Here is a 12,508-nt window from a genome sequence, read left to right as displayed (position 1 = left end):
CCTGAGCCTCCATCCAAGTGTGTCCCTCCTGTAGAGGCCACCTTTACCTTCAGGGCAGAGTCTGGGTGGGGCCTTTACCGGATCTTTGTTTTGAATTCCATTAGTTTTTCTGATGGTTATATCCTTCCTCTGCTCTTGGGCTTGTCCTCTGGCCTCTCAGGTGGATGTCTGACGGTGCCTTCTCTTTGGTCCTGCCCAGCTGCGCCTGTGTTCTGATGTGTTGCTCACATTTTTGTATCGACTGCATTTAAGTATTTTTGCCATTTCTTATGGGAGACCCCGTTGTCTCCCATCCTATCTTCTGTCCCACACTTGCCTCTGGGTCCCTGTTCTTCTCCTTTACATGTTGATCAGTGAGTTCTTTAGACATGTATTTTAGATTTTTCAAATGAGTGGATTTGTTATCTTTTTGTCACTGATTTCCGATTCAGCTGTGTAGTGGTCTGAGTGACCTGAGCTCTTTGAAACTTGCTTTGTAGTCTCATCGGCAGTCTTCACCAGTGTTCCTTGTGTCCTGGAGGCCCGGTAGGTGGCTGTGCTCACTGTGTCGGGCTTGTTAGGCGCTGTGGGAAACTGTGTGTCCTTCCCGAGGCCCAGTGCTGGGCGGCGCTTGTCTCATTGTCCTCCTGTTCTGACAGTGTTTGCGTGGTTTCGTTAGGCTCAGCACGTTTGAGAAGTTTTATCTTCCTGATGTACGTCTACTAATTCTTTTTACCTTAAAGTCTGTCAGAACAGCTTAGAGAACATCTGCACTGGCTTCTTTTTGGTTAGTGTTTACCTCATCATTTGCCATTCTTTGATTTTTTTTTTTTAACCTTTTCAAATCTCCATAATTTAGATGTGTCTTCTTAGTAGCATATCACTAGCATTTTAAGTTCATTTTCGATCCAGTATGTCAGTCTTTGCCACATTCCTATAGAATCTGATTCGTTTTCACTTTTCTATAATTATAGTTGTGTCTGCATGTTTTTCTTTTTCATTTGCCTGCCTTTCCCATGCCTTTATTCCTCGTGTCCTGAACGAGGATGTGCCTGCTCATTCTGGTTTTGCCTCCCAGTAGCTAGAAATTATACTCTCCATTCTCCTCCCTTGGTGGTTTCTCTTCTCCTGAGCAACCTCAGGGCCTTAGCTTATTTTAATCTGGTCCCACCCCAACCTGTATGCTGTTTTCCCACTGGCCTGGTTATGTCCCAGATTAGACACGGTTATTGTTTCCCACGGTTATTGTGCATTCAGCTTTGTCCCCACCCCGTTGTCTCCCATCCTATCTTCTGTCCCACACCTGCCTCTGGGTCCCTGTTCTTCTCCTTTACATGTTTCTATCTGTGCCGTGGCCCTTGTGGCAGCTGGCTGACACTGTGGACCCCTTCCCATAGTGTTTCACAGAACAAAATGCAGAGGAACACAGAGAGGACAGCAGCCCCGGTGCGCGTTTGGAGTCCCACGGCACGTGGCATCCCTTAGCTGGGCGTGACTGCCACCACTCACCTGCTGTCCAGCCTGGAGAAACCCAGGCATTTCTGGATCTTGCTGCTCTGTGAGGATCCCTCAAATCATACACACCAACATGTGTCTGCATCCATGATGGGCCATGCAGGTGGGGTGAGCATGTGCCTCTCGTTCCAGAGGGTCGCTATGTCCCAGCTACGGAGCACCGTCTAAGAGAAGCGGTCCTGGCCAAGTTCCTGTGCTGGTTGATGGGCACATACGTGGTTGAGCTGCTGAAGTCGTTTTTTTATGTCACGGAGACCACGTTTCAGAAGAACCAGCTCTTCTTCTTCCGGAAGAGCATCTGGAGCCAATTGCAAAGCATTGGGATCAGGTATCACAGTCAGAGCCTCGTTGACCTGTTTCTTCCCATCTGCAGACACAGCCCTGGTTCCTGCTCCGGGTTCCCCGTGCCCCCACCTCGGGGCCCCCACCCAGCTACTCCAGGAGCCATCCTGGCCCACAGGCATCTTTGCTGGCATGGACTCCTGGAGCGCCTCCTTCCTTGCCTGTAGCTAGGTAATCTCTAGGGTCTCGAAAGTGGTAACAGTGGTGCAAGCAAACCACTTATCCCTGGCGTGTGGTCAGATTCTATTTTAATTTGTGCAGGACAAGTGGGACTTGTGTCACAAGATAAACCTGCCTACTTGACAACTCACTGTGGGAAGTGTCTGGAGTCAGAGGTGTCTGCTGTCAGGCAGGACCCTGAGAGGGAAACTTCCAGAAGGTCGACTCACCTCTGAGTGGATCTGTCTTAGCTGCTCTGCGTCTGTTTCGGATACATTGTGCAGGACTGTGACAGATGTGGGCCGGATTGGGATCCGTCAGTGTTAGGGGTGTGACAGCCCGACACATAAGCTTTCCTTCTCTCTGCGGCCAGCCTGGCCGAGGGCTTGGGGAAGACCAGATCAGAGCTCCCGGGCTCCGTGCACGTTTGGATCAAACTCAAGCCTGAACCACAGATCTCTGAAGGAGGCAGCAACTCCTGAACCAGGGCCCAGTCCCAGTCCTCCTGCACCTGGGAGAGGGTCTAGAAGCCCTCATGGGTCTGAGGAGATGCACAGTGCATCCTATTTAATAATTTATTTATTTATTTTTATAAATATTGCCTGTTTTTAATATATTTTATTGATTTCTTACAGAGAAGAAGGGAGAGGGATATAGACTTAGAAACATCGATGAGAGAGATTGATCAGTTGCCTCCTGCACACTCCCCAGTGGGGATGTGCCCGCAACCAAGACACATGCCCCCGACTGGAATCAAACCTGGGACCCCTCAGTCTGCAGGCCGACGCTCCATCCACTGAGCCAAACCGGTTTGGCTTAATAATTTATTTAAAAGTTCATGATATATAATCCTAAGTGGTCACTCTTACCCTCACTGTGGGGACCATCATCTTGCCTGTTGGGCATTCAAGTGCCATCCAGCCTTTCTTCACTACCAGACCCACAGCCCAGGGAGCATTCTTAACCTCTGCCCCTCCCTGTAGGAGGTTTCAGGGGAGAGGCCAGCAGGGAGCTGGGGGTCCCTGGGACGTCATTTCTGACCCTTGAGAGGTTGCACCAAGTAGCCCCCGCTCACATTCCTTATGACAAAAATGGGGTCTTTCTTCCAGGGGTCCCGTCCTGTCCTGTCCCAGCCATACTAGCCAGGGCTCTGTAGCAGAGGGAAGGGGTGTCCTGGGCCCCTGGCGCAGAGGGCGCTCCAGCAGCGTCTGGTCATTGTGTCAGTACAGCCTCCTAGACACGGCACCTCTGCAGGTCGACCACCTGGGTTCTTGTGTGGCTGCTGAGCCCATCTCACGAGGTTCTGTTTCAGACAACACTTCGATCGGGTGCAGCTTCGAGAACTGTCGGTGGCCGAGGTCAAGCGATACCAGGAAGCCAGGCCTGCTCTGCTGACGTCCAGACTCCGCTTCCTCCCCAAGCCCAGTGGGCTGCGGCCAATCGTGAACATGGACTATGTCGTGGGAGCCAGAACGTTCCATGGGGACAAGAAGGTCACCACCTTTGTGTCATTTTTTTAAGCAAATAGCATTAACCCCCAGGCCTGGTGTCCAGGTAGACAGGCCGGAGGGCCCCGGGGTGCCATGGGTGGGCGTGCTCTTGGGTCCGAGGAGGAGCTCGCAGGCAGGCCAGTCCTAGAAGCTGCTGCATAGGCTCCAACCCCACAAGCTTCTCATGACGTGGACCCATGACATGTGGGACTGACCCAGTGCCCGTGGTCCTGCCGTGGCACTGGGGATGTGCGCTCTCTGAGATGCAGGGACGTAAGGAACTGGGCCATTTAGCCTTCGGGTTCCTGGACCCTGTAGGACCCCACCCTGTGGTTAGCATCCCCTTCCACCTCTGGCATCTCTGTGTCACCACCAGTTCTGACCCCTTCCAAGTGCCTCCCTATAGCATTTGGGAGTGATTTTGTTATTGGTGTCTCTCCCTCCCCCAAAAGAAAGTGAAGCTGTTGGTGTGGATTAGGGGTCTGGTTTGGTCTGTGAATGAAGATGATGAACTCCTCGTCTGTGGTGGGGGTGGGGGCTAGGTGGGAGAGATGGTCCTGTCTGTTGCTACTTGGTTTTTTATACCACGTTTCTAGGAATTCCAGGGCGGGTCCCTGGGGATGCCCTGGGTGTGGGTGGGTTGTCTATCTGGCCTTTCCACCTGAGGGAAGCTGGTAGTCAGGGGGTGCAGAAGCAGAGCTGCCCCTCATCACTGGGCCCCAGAGGTGGGATGGGCCATCGGGCCCCAGATCCCCTTGGCTGGGGGCCTCCTGTGACCATGCCGCCATCCTGGACTGGCCCTGCAGGTGCAGCATCTCACCTCCAAAGTCAAGACGCTGTTCAGCGTGCTGAACTATGAGCGAGAGCAGCGCCCTGGCCTCCTGGGCGCCTCTGTGCTGGGCATGGACGACATCTATAGGGCCTGGCGTGCCTTTGTGCTGCGCATGCGAGCCCAGGACCCAGTGCCTCAGCTGTACTTTGTCAAGGTGGGTGTTCCCTCCCCAGTGAGCCCACTCAGCACCCTCAGGCTCACCCAGTGGGTGACTCTGCATCCTGGGCCCTGGCCAGAGCCTGCAGTGTGGCTGGCTTTTTCAGGGCCTGTGTCTGCCATGGTGAGGTCCCTGTGGTGGAGCTGCAGACTTGGGAGAGGGAGGGCAGGTGACCCTGTCTCCATTTGGGAGCATCTGACTCTTGGTGGCAGAAGCTTTGAGCCTTCCTTGCTGGCATGGACTCTGCAGTGCTGCACCCCAACTCCACAGTGGCCCCTGCTCTTGGGGAGAATATGACACTGCACCTGCTCGGGGCATTGGGGGATCCCCTTTTGAGAAGGCAATGCACCAGGCTCAGCTCACAAAGCCGGGGTGCCCTAGCACCCCGATCATCTGCCAGGGACCTGCTGCTCATTAGCCTGCACTTAGAGAGGGACACGGGCCCACCCTAGGGTGTCAGAGTCTGAGGTGTGGAGAGGGGAACACAGGCCCACCCTCGGGTGTCACAGTTTGGGGTCTGGAGAGGGGGACACGGGCCCACCCTGGGGTGTAACAGTCTGGGGTCTGGAGAGGGGGACACGGGCCCACTCTGGGGTGTCACAGTCTGGGGTCTGGAGAGGAGGACACGGGCCCACTCTGGGGTGTCACAGTCTGGGGTCTGGAGAGGGGGACACGGGCCCACTCTGGGGTGTCACAGTCTGGGGTGTGGAGAGGGGGACACGGGCCCACCCTGGAGTGTCACAGTCTGAGGTGTGGAGAGGGGGACACAGAGTCGTCCTGGGGTGCTCAGTCTGGGGGATGTGGGGATGTCTCAGCGAGAGCTCCACAGTGGGGTAGTATGTGTGGCTGGGTAGGGGCTCTGGGAAAGGTGCTCAGGGGCTCCCAGGTCCTGCCGTGTCCTATCACCACAGGGCTTTGTAAGGACAGGCTGGGGCCCCAGCTTGACAGAGCAGACAAGTAGGACCCAGGACATGGGGCCACGGTGGGTGTGAGCAGCCTATAAGCGCACCTCTCTCCGTGCAGGTGGACGTGATGGGTGCGTACGACGCCCTCCCTCAGGACAGGCTGGTGGAGGTGATCGCCAATGTGCTCCAGCCCCAAGAGCACACATACTGCCTGCGCCAGTACGCCGTGGTCCAGAGAACTGCCCGCGGCCGTGTCCGGAAGTCCTTCAAAAGACACGTAAGCCTTTGGGTGTGTGCCGTGAGGAGGTGTGTCCGTGACATGGATGTCTGCCCTGCAGTCCATCCCTCCCCCATGGGCCCTGAGCCCCACTTCCTGAGCTCCCATGCTGGGAGGTGCCTCCGTCTTGGTCATCCTCATGCTCTTGTTCATGTCACAGTCAGTCCTCTCTTCAAGCCACGCCTGCCTGCTGTCCCTTCACAGGGCCCCAGGTTTGTGCCAGGAGGTGGCAGCACAGCCATGCGTGTGCTTCTTGCTGTCCCCGTGGCTGCCGCCCGGGAGCCCAGGCCTGGCCTGTGGCTACTCAGTGGGGCCAAGTGCTTCATGGCTGGCACTGTGCTGGCTCTGTGAGGAGAGGGCCAGAGGGCACCCCACCCAGGACACCTGGTCCTCGCTCACCGTTCTGCCTCCCAGATGGGGCTGAGGGTCTGAGGGCGCCCTCCCTGCAGCAGCCAGCGGCCTGAGGCCTCAGTGGTGCAGGGAAAGGACACCTGGAGTTCAGGTTGCACTTGAGGCAACCTGATCCAGCCCCAAGTGCATATGGGGATTTCCAAGCAATTGTCATGAGCATGTTGGAGTGTGAGGGCACCCAACCTCCTAAACCTCTGCCGTGGGGAAGGCAGGGGCATGCAGAAAAAGTTCCGCCAGACATTCTTGGGAAAGGCATACCTGAAAACCCCTGGGCAAGTCAGGTGAGTGTGGGCTGCAGATCCAGAGTGTACAACACAGTGAGATTGTACATTTGTGGACAGATGGTGCCACCACCTGCATCAAAGGCTAGAAAGTCACCAGCAGCCATGAGGCTCCCGCTCCCTCCCCAGGTGCCTGCTGCTCTGACCTCCCTCATGCAGACTCTTACCTGTCTCAAATTCTGTGAACGTGAATCAGACGGTCGCCCTTCCTGTCTGGTTCCCATTGCTCCCCAGTGAGTCTGAGAAGCAGCTGGGCCCCTGGGAGCAGCTGCCGTTCACCTTGCCTGGGGTGTGTTCCTGTGCCCACACTGCTCTCCGCTGCTGGTGGGCCTTTGCTGGTTCTGGGTTGGGAGGTTACAACGCTGCTGAGAGCATTACTGCGATGTGTCATTGGGTGGATCGGGTGGAGATGCCAGGCCACAGGCATGCCTTGTTTAGTCTTAGACGTCACCAAAGAGTGTTCCTGAGTGGCCTGTGCCAGCGTGGCCATGAAGCACTGCGGCCACAGGCCAGGCCCGGGCTCTGGGGGGCAGCCACGGGGGCACCAAATATGGGAGGGCCAGGCATGCTCATGCTCACACACTTGCAAGTGTCAGCACTCGGTGGGGGTAGCCCGGATTCCCTGAGGGCGGGCACAGTGTCGTGTATGGTCTTGACTTGCTTTCCCAATGACCTTTCTATCCACCCTTCATGTGGACATTTCTCGCGCGAGTGCCTGTTCAAGTCCTCTCCTTGCTCTCTGACGGGCTGTCTACCGTTGTGGATGTATCAGTGAAATTTGTATGTTCTGGGTACGAGTCCTCTGTCAGGTGTCTGCCTTGGTTTGTCTCGCCTTTTTAGTTGCAAGGGGAGTCTTGATGACGAGAAATTGTTGATTTTAAAGAAATCTTTATCCATCGTTTATGGCTGAAACTGTGTTCTGTTTTGGAAACCTGTCCCTTCTTATGCACGTTTTCCTTCAAGGTGCTTATTGTTTCAGCTTTCTCTCTCAGGTGTTGGGTCCATTTTGAATTAATTTGTGTATTTGGTATTTTTAAACCGCTCTGTTTCTGTTTAAATCCAGATTTCTCGTGAACCTGCTTCCAGTTCACGAATCTTCTCTTTTTCTGTCTCTAATCTTTGGCTAAACCCGCTTACTGAATTCTTAAGTCCAGCTATCCTATTTTTCAGTTTTAGAAATCCCATGTGAATTTTCTCATACACTCCAAGTCTCTGGTAAAGTTCCCCGTCTTCTCCCCTATTTTATTGACTCTGTCATCTTTACTGACTTTTAAATTCCATAACCCAGTAGCCATCCTGCCCATGATGGTTTCTGATGGGTCGTGTCTGTTTCTGCCGTTTCACTTGTGGTTTGGTCACCCAGGCCCGTTCTTCGGCACGCCTCACTGTTTTTTTCTTGAGATGCTAGACTTTTAAGTTAAAAAATTTAAAACGTGGGTTTTTACATAATGCTTTTCTTTGGGGAGGATAATATTTTCCTGAAAGTTGGAGTAGTGAATGACCTTAACCCTGCAAGGATCATCTTTACACTGGGTTGGTCTCCTTCACTTTGCTCCTTCCCTGGCTGTGGCCCTCTGCCGTCTCACCTGAGGGCAGGTGTGCAGCCCTTGGTGGGCCCGGGCTCCCCTCAGCCCCCTCCACCCCAGGTGGCTGCTATGACCACACTCAGCTCCAGCTTCTGCCAGGTTTCCTGTAGTCTCCCTGGAGTGCCTGACGCTGGGGGTTGGTGAGGATTGGAGAAGAAATCACTCACAGTTTTGACTCCTTTGTCTGCAACCCCCTCCTCCCAGCACCTGACCCTCAATCCCAGTTGCTTTGATGGCCCTGAACCCTAAGTGTCTTTAGTCATAGCCCCCACTTTTTGCTTAAGCTCCACCCCCTTGAATTAGGTAGGCTTCAGAGAGATTGTGGGATGCACCCAGGACTGGGACTCTAAGTCCACCTGCTTCCTGCCCCTCCAGCACCCCCACGAAACTTCCTTCTGCATTCTGCCGGGCACAGTAGTCAGGGGGAGGCGCCTGGAGGTGACATTCCTGTGATTTTGTAGCACTCTCCTCTCCCCGCATCTCCGTCCTCCTCTTCCCGAACACAGGCTGCACGGCGGGGCCTCCCTGGGCTGCTCCCACTCCCGACTTAGCCTTCCATGATGTGACTTCTGCTTGTCAGTGTCAAGGCCAGGGCTCGGGAGGGAGGTGCCCACCTGCCTCACGCCTGTCCTCTTCGCCGGCAGGTGTCCACCTTCACGGACCTCCAGCCTTACATGAAACAGTTTGTGCAGCAGCTGCAGAAGACGAGCTCGCTGAGGGACGCCGTGGTCATCGAGCAGGTTGCTGTGGGCAGACGGCAAGGCCACCCTCAGCCAGCAGACACTTGCTGTGCCTTCAGCTGCATTTCTCTTTTTGCACCTCACTGAATTCTGTGTTACTGTCCAGCTGCTTTAAGATTCGCTAGGGATGTCTTCTCCCTCCGTTTTGATCTTGAGGCCAGGAGAAAACATGCCCCTGTGCTACGGGAAGACACATTAGATTTGACCCCTCAGGGGAAACCCAGGTTTCTCGTGCCTGCGCAGGGACTGTTCCTGAGTGTGGCTTTCTGCAGAACCACTTTCGGTTGAGTCAGTCCTCCAAGCATGGCTCTGAGCCCCCTGGATGGGTGCCTTTCCTGTGGCCACAGGGCCCCACCACGTCCACAGAGTCAGTGTGTGGCACAAGCCGTCTGGGCCAGTGGCCCTGGGTCTGAGCCCCGCCAGAGCCACGGGTGACCCATGCTGTTGCTGCTCGTCTGCTCCCGCCCACCCCTTGCCCCCCTGCACGTCTCCGGCTGGCGTGTCTGCTCACCCTCGTGCGTCTCCCACTTGCTTTTCCAGAGCTGCTCCCTGAACGAGGACAGCAGCGACCTGTTCGATGTCTTCCTGCACCTGGTGTACAACCACACCGTGAGGATCGGGGGCAGGTGAGTCAGGGCCACCTGCTGCCCCACGTGGGCGGCCCATGGCCGGGCTTCGCGGGCGGATGTGTCATATGTGTTCCCTGTGTGTGTGGTCCGCGCATGTTTGTGTGCTCCGAGCAGCGTATCTGCATGTGCATGTGGTCTGCACGCGTGTCTGTGATATGAACACGCGCCCCCCCCCATCTGCCCACGTCTCCCCCCAGGTTTTACATCCAGTGTCAGGGGATCCCCCAGGGCTCCATCCTGTCCACCTTGCTGTGCAGCCTGTGCTACGGAGACATGGAGAGCAGGGTGTTCCCCGGACTCCAGCAGGACGGGTAACGGGCTCCTTGTCATTGGTGCCCTTGGCTGCTTTCGCCCCCTCCCATGCTCTGGTGCAGACAGGGCTGCCCTTTCTTCACGGGAGGTTTCACGAGGTAGCGAGCAGGCCTCCGACGTAGGCTGGGAGCGGCTCCCAGTGCACTGGGAACATGGCGTTTCCAGAGGACCCAGCTGGTGGCGGTGCTGGCGTGATCGCGGGGCCCCTGCCCTCTGTCCCCAGCTAGTACCGAGTCGCACAGATTACTTTGTTTTCGTGCATATGAACTCGTATTTAACGCCCTTCCTCGTATTTAATGCCCTTCCTCGTGCCTCTTCTCCTACCAGGGTGCTCCTGCGTTTAGTGGACGACTTCTTGCTGGTCACCCCTCACCTGACACAAGCGAAGGCCTTTCTCAGGTAAGGGCCTGCACACACGTGTGTATCACGGCAGGTGCCTCTGTGGCCTCATGCTGCTGACCTTGCTCGTCTCAGAAGTAATTCTCACCTTGTGCCCAAGCTTCCCACGGTGCCCCAGCATCTCTGCAGAGGGCATGTAGCACAGTTGTGCTGTTCTGAGACCCCAGGCATACAGCGTAGAAGCCTGGAGCTGACAGTGTGGCACCAGGACACATGTATCGCCAGAGGGAGGGAGCAAGTGTGGGTCAGGTGCCTGGGCTGGGCTCCTTGGAATGTATGCGCACGCAGTGCTCTGGGCAGCGGAGAGGGCCGTGGCACACCTCTGGGAGTCTGTGCCCAGGAGGTGCCCATGAAGGAGTAACAGGAGCCGGCCCTGCGTGCTTGTCTGCAGCTTCTAGTGTGGCGTCTCTTTCATGGTGGTTGGCATTAGGAGAGAACGGACAGGGTCTTGTTAAGTGACAGTATTATAAGGCACGGGGATCACATGAGGTGTTGGTCATAAGTTCATTTTGTTCAAAATAAAATTCCACAGATAGGGAACCTTGCCTTGGTGTGCTGCCTGCAGTGTGCCGTCCCTTCCAGGACCCCGGGAACCTGGGGCTTGTTTCACAGGGCAGTTTCCCAGGAACGAGAGAAGGATAAAACCAAACTCATAGAATGTCACTGCCTGAGGGGCAGTGTGCTTGGTCGCAGGGTTGTCTTTGGAGAACCCATCAGGATGGCGTCCGGATACCCCACGTCTGCCCCCGGGGGATCCTCTGGGCTTGGAGGATGGGCAGTACTGCTGGGACATGCCGGGCCTCACGGCCGCACACAGTAGCCCACACAGGATGGCGTGCAAATGTAAATTCATCCAAGTTCAATCATGACTAATCCAGGACCCCGGGCACCAGCCACCTTCAAAGAAATCAGTAACCACACGTGGCCAGGGGCTGCCAGAGGGCACGGCACAGGCAGGGAGCGTGGCCTCCATTGTGGAATATCCGGGGGGCGGAGGGGGACACCGCTGCTCTGAGGGTGGGCAGGGAGGTGGCTCAGAATGTGTATGCTGAGGTCCACTGGGAGCTGGACTATTGGGGACATATACAGAGTTATTGCAAGGAGTCGGTTCATGTGATAGTGGGGGCTGGCGAGGCGAGTCTGCAGTTCACAGGGCAGCAGCAGGAAGGGCAGGAGCCCAAGCCACCACCCACGGGAGGACTCTCCCTTCTCAGGACACCCTGCTTCTGCTCTTTTTTTTTCTTTTATTGAATAAGATATTACAAATGTGTCCTTATCCCCCCAATGTCCCCTCATCTCCCCAATCCTGCCCTCACCCTCACCCCCTGTTGTCCACATCTATCACTTCTGCTTATATGCATGCATACAAGTCCTTTGGTTGATCTTTTCCCCTCACCCCCACCCTCCCCTGCCTTCTCTCTGAGTTTTGAGCACTAATGGATGCTTCTCTGTCCCTACATCTGTTTTTGTTCATGGTTTATGTTGTTCATTATAATCCACAAATGAGTGAGAGCATGTGATGTTTATCTTTCTCTGACTGACTTATTTCACTTCCTGCTTCTGCTCTTGGGCCCTTCTGATGGGTGTGCCCACCCTACTATGGAAGGTAACCACCTTTAAGCTGTCTGAATGCAGATGTTGACCTCGCCTACAAAGACCCCAGCACACGTTGGGACTGTGGTCTCTGAGTGGACACAGCTGGCCATTGCAGAGAGGACCTGTGTCCTCCATGGGCCCTGCCTACCCTCCCATCTGGCCGGTCTCAGTTCTCAAACTGGAGCCTGAGCTCTTTGCTCACCTGTCTTACCTGTGAACAGGGTCATGTGGCATCTACTTGGCCTTCAGGACTCAGCCTTCTGTTTCCCTCCCCTGCTGCCAGCCTCTGCCCTCCTGGCAGCCACCCTGTTCTTTGATCGTTGGCACTGGTCATCCAGAGCCTTTGGAAACCAGCACCTGGAGGCCCACAGGGTCGGTGTGGCCTCCCTCCAGTGCCAGCCCTTGCTCCCCGCTGCCTCTTGGGGTTTTACATAGCATTGAGTGACTGTGTCCGAGACCCTGAGTGGCATCCCTCTCCCAGTGGCTGAAGCGGCCTGTCTGTTTCAGGACCCTGTCCAGGGGAGTGCCCGAATACGGCTGCAAGGCGAACTTGCGGAAGACTGTAGTGAACTTCCCCCTGGAAGACGATGCCCTGGGCAGCATGGCGCCCCTCCAGCTGCCAGCCCACTGCCTGTTCCCCTGGTGTGGCTTGCTGCTGGACACGCGGACCCTGGAGGTGTTCTGTGACTACTCCAGGTAAGTGCGCCTAGCCAGGTGTACGTGGGCCAGTCTAGCCCTGTCCCTGCTCTGTGTGCAACATGTGGCTACAGTCCCAAAAGGTCAGAGGCCTCGGCGCTATCTCCCGCTCCAGAGCAGGAGCATGTCATTCTTGTGTGGGTCAGGGGACTGGCCAGGTGAGCAGTTTTCTGGAGTAGTTTTGGTAAAAGGAAATTGCAGG

General features: G+C 55.7%; 1 protein-coding gene across 1 annotated transcript in view; it reads left to right on the top strand.

Annotated features, from left to right (window-relative positions):
• Nucleotides 1–12,508, top strand: part of TERT (telomerase reverse transcriptase) — a 29,628-nt gene that overhangs the window by 10,564 nt on the left and 6,556 nt on the right. The window contains exons 4-12 of the mRNA XM_015563117.1: nucleotides 1,627–1,822; nucleotides 3,308–3,488; nucleotides 4,292–4,471; nucleotides 5,498–5,656; nucleotides 8,579–8,674; nucleotides 9,215–9,300; nucleotides 9,501–9,614; nucleotides 9,943–10,014; nucleotides 12,118–12,306. Of these exons, the coding sequence (XP_015418603.1) occupies nucleotides 1,627–1,822; nucleotides 3,308–3,488; nucleotides 4,292–4,471; nucleotides 5,498–5,656; nucleotides 8,579–8,674; nucleotides 9,215–9,300; nucleotides 9,501–9,614; nucleotides 9,943–10,014; nucleotides 12,118–12,306 (1,273 nt within the window). The remainder of the gene's footprint in view (nucleotides 1–1,626; nucleotides 1,823–3,307; nucleotides 3,489–4,291; nucleotides 4,472–5,497; nucleotides 5,657–8,578; nucleotides 8,675–9,214; nucleotides 9,301–9,500; nucleotides 9,615–9,942; nucleotides 10,015–12,117; nucleotides 12,307–12,508) is intronic.

The sequence above is a fragment of the Myotis davidii genome, unplaced genomic scaffold (assembly GCF_000327345.1).
Source record: "Myotis davidii unplaced genomic scaffold, ASM32734v1 scaffold135, whole genome shotgun sequence".
NCBI lineage: Eukaryota > Metazoa > Chordata > Mammalia > Chiroptera > Vespertilionidae > Myotis > Myotis davidii.
Note: the sequence above shows the minus strand (reverse complement) of the source record. Positions and strands in the feature narration are given on the sequence as shown.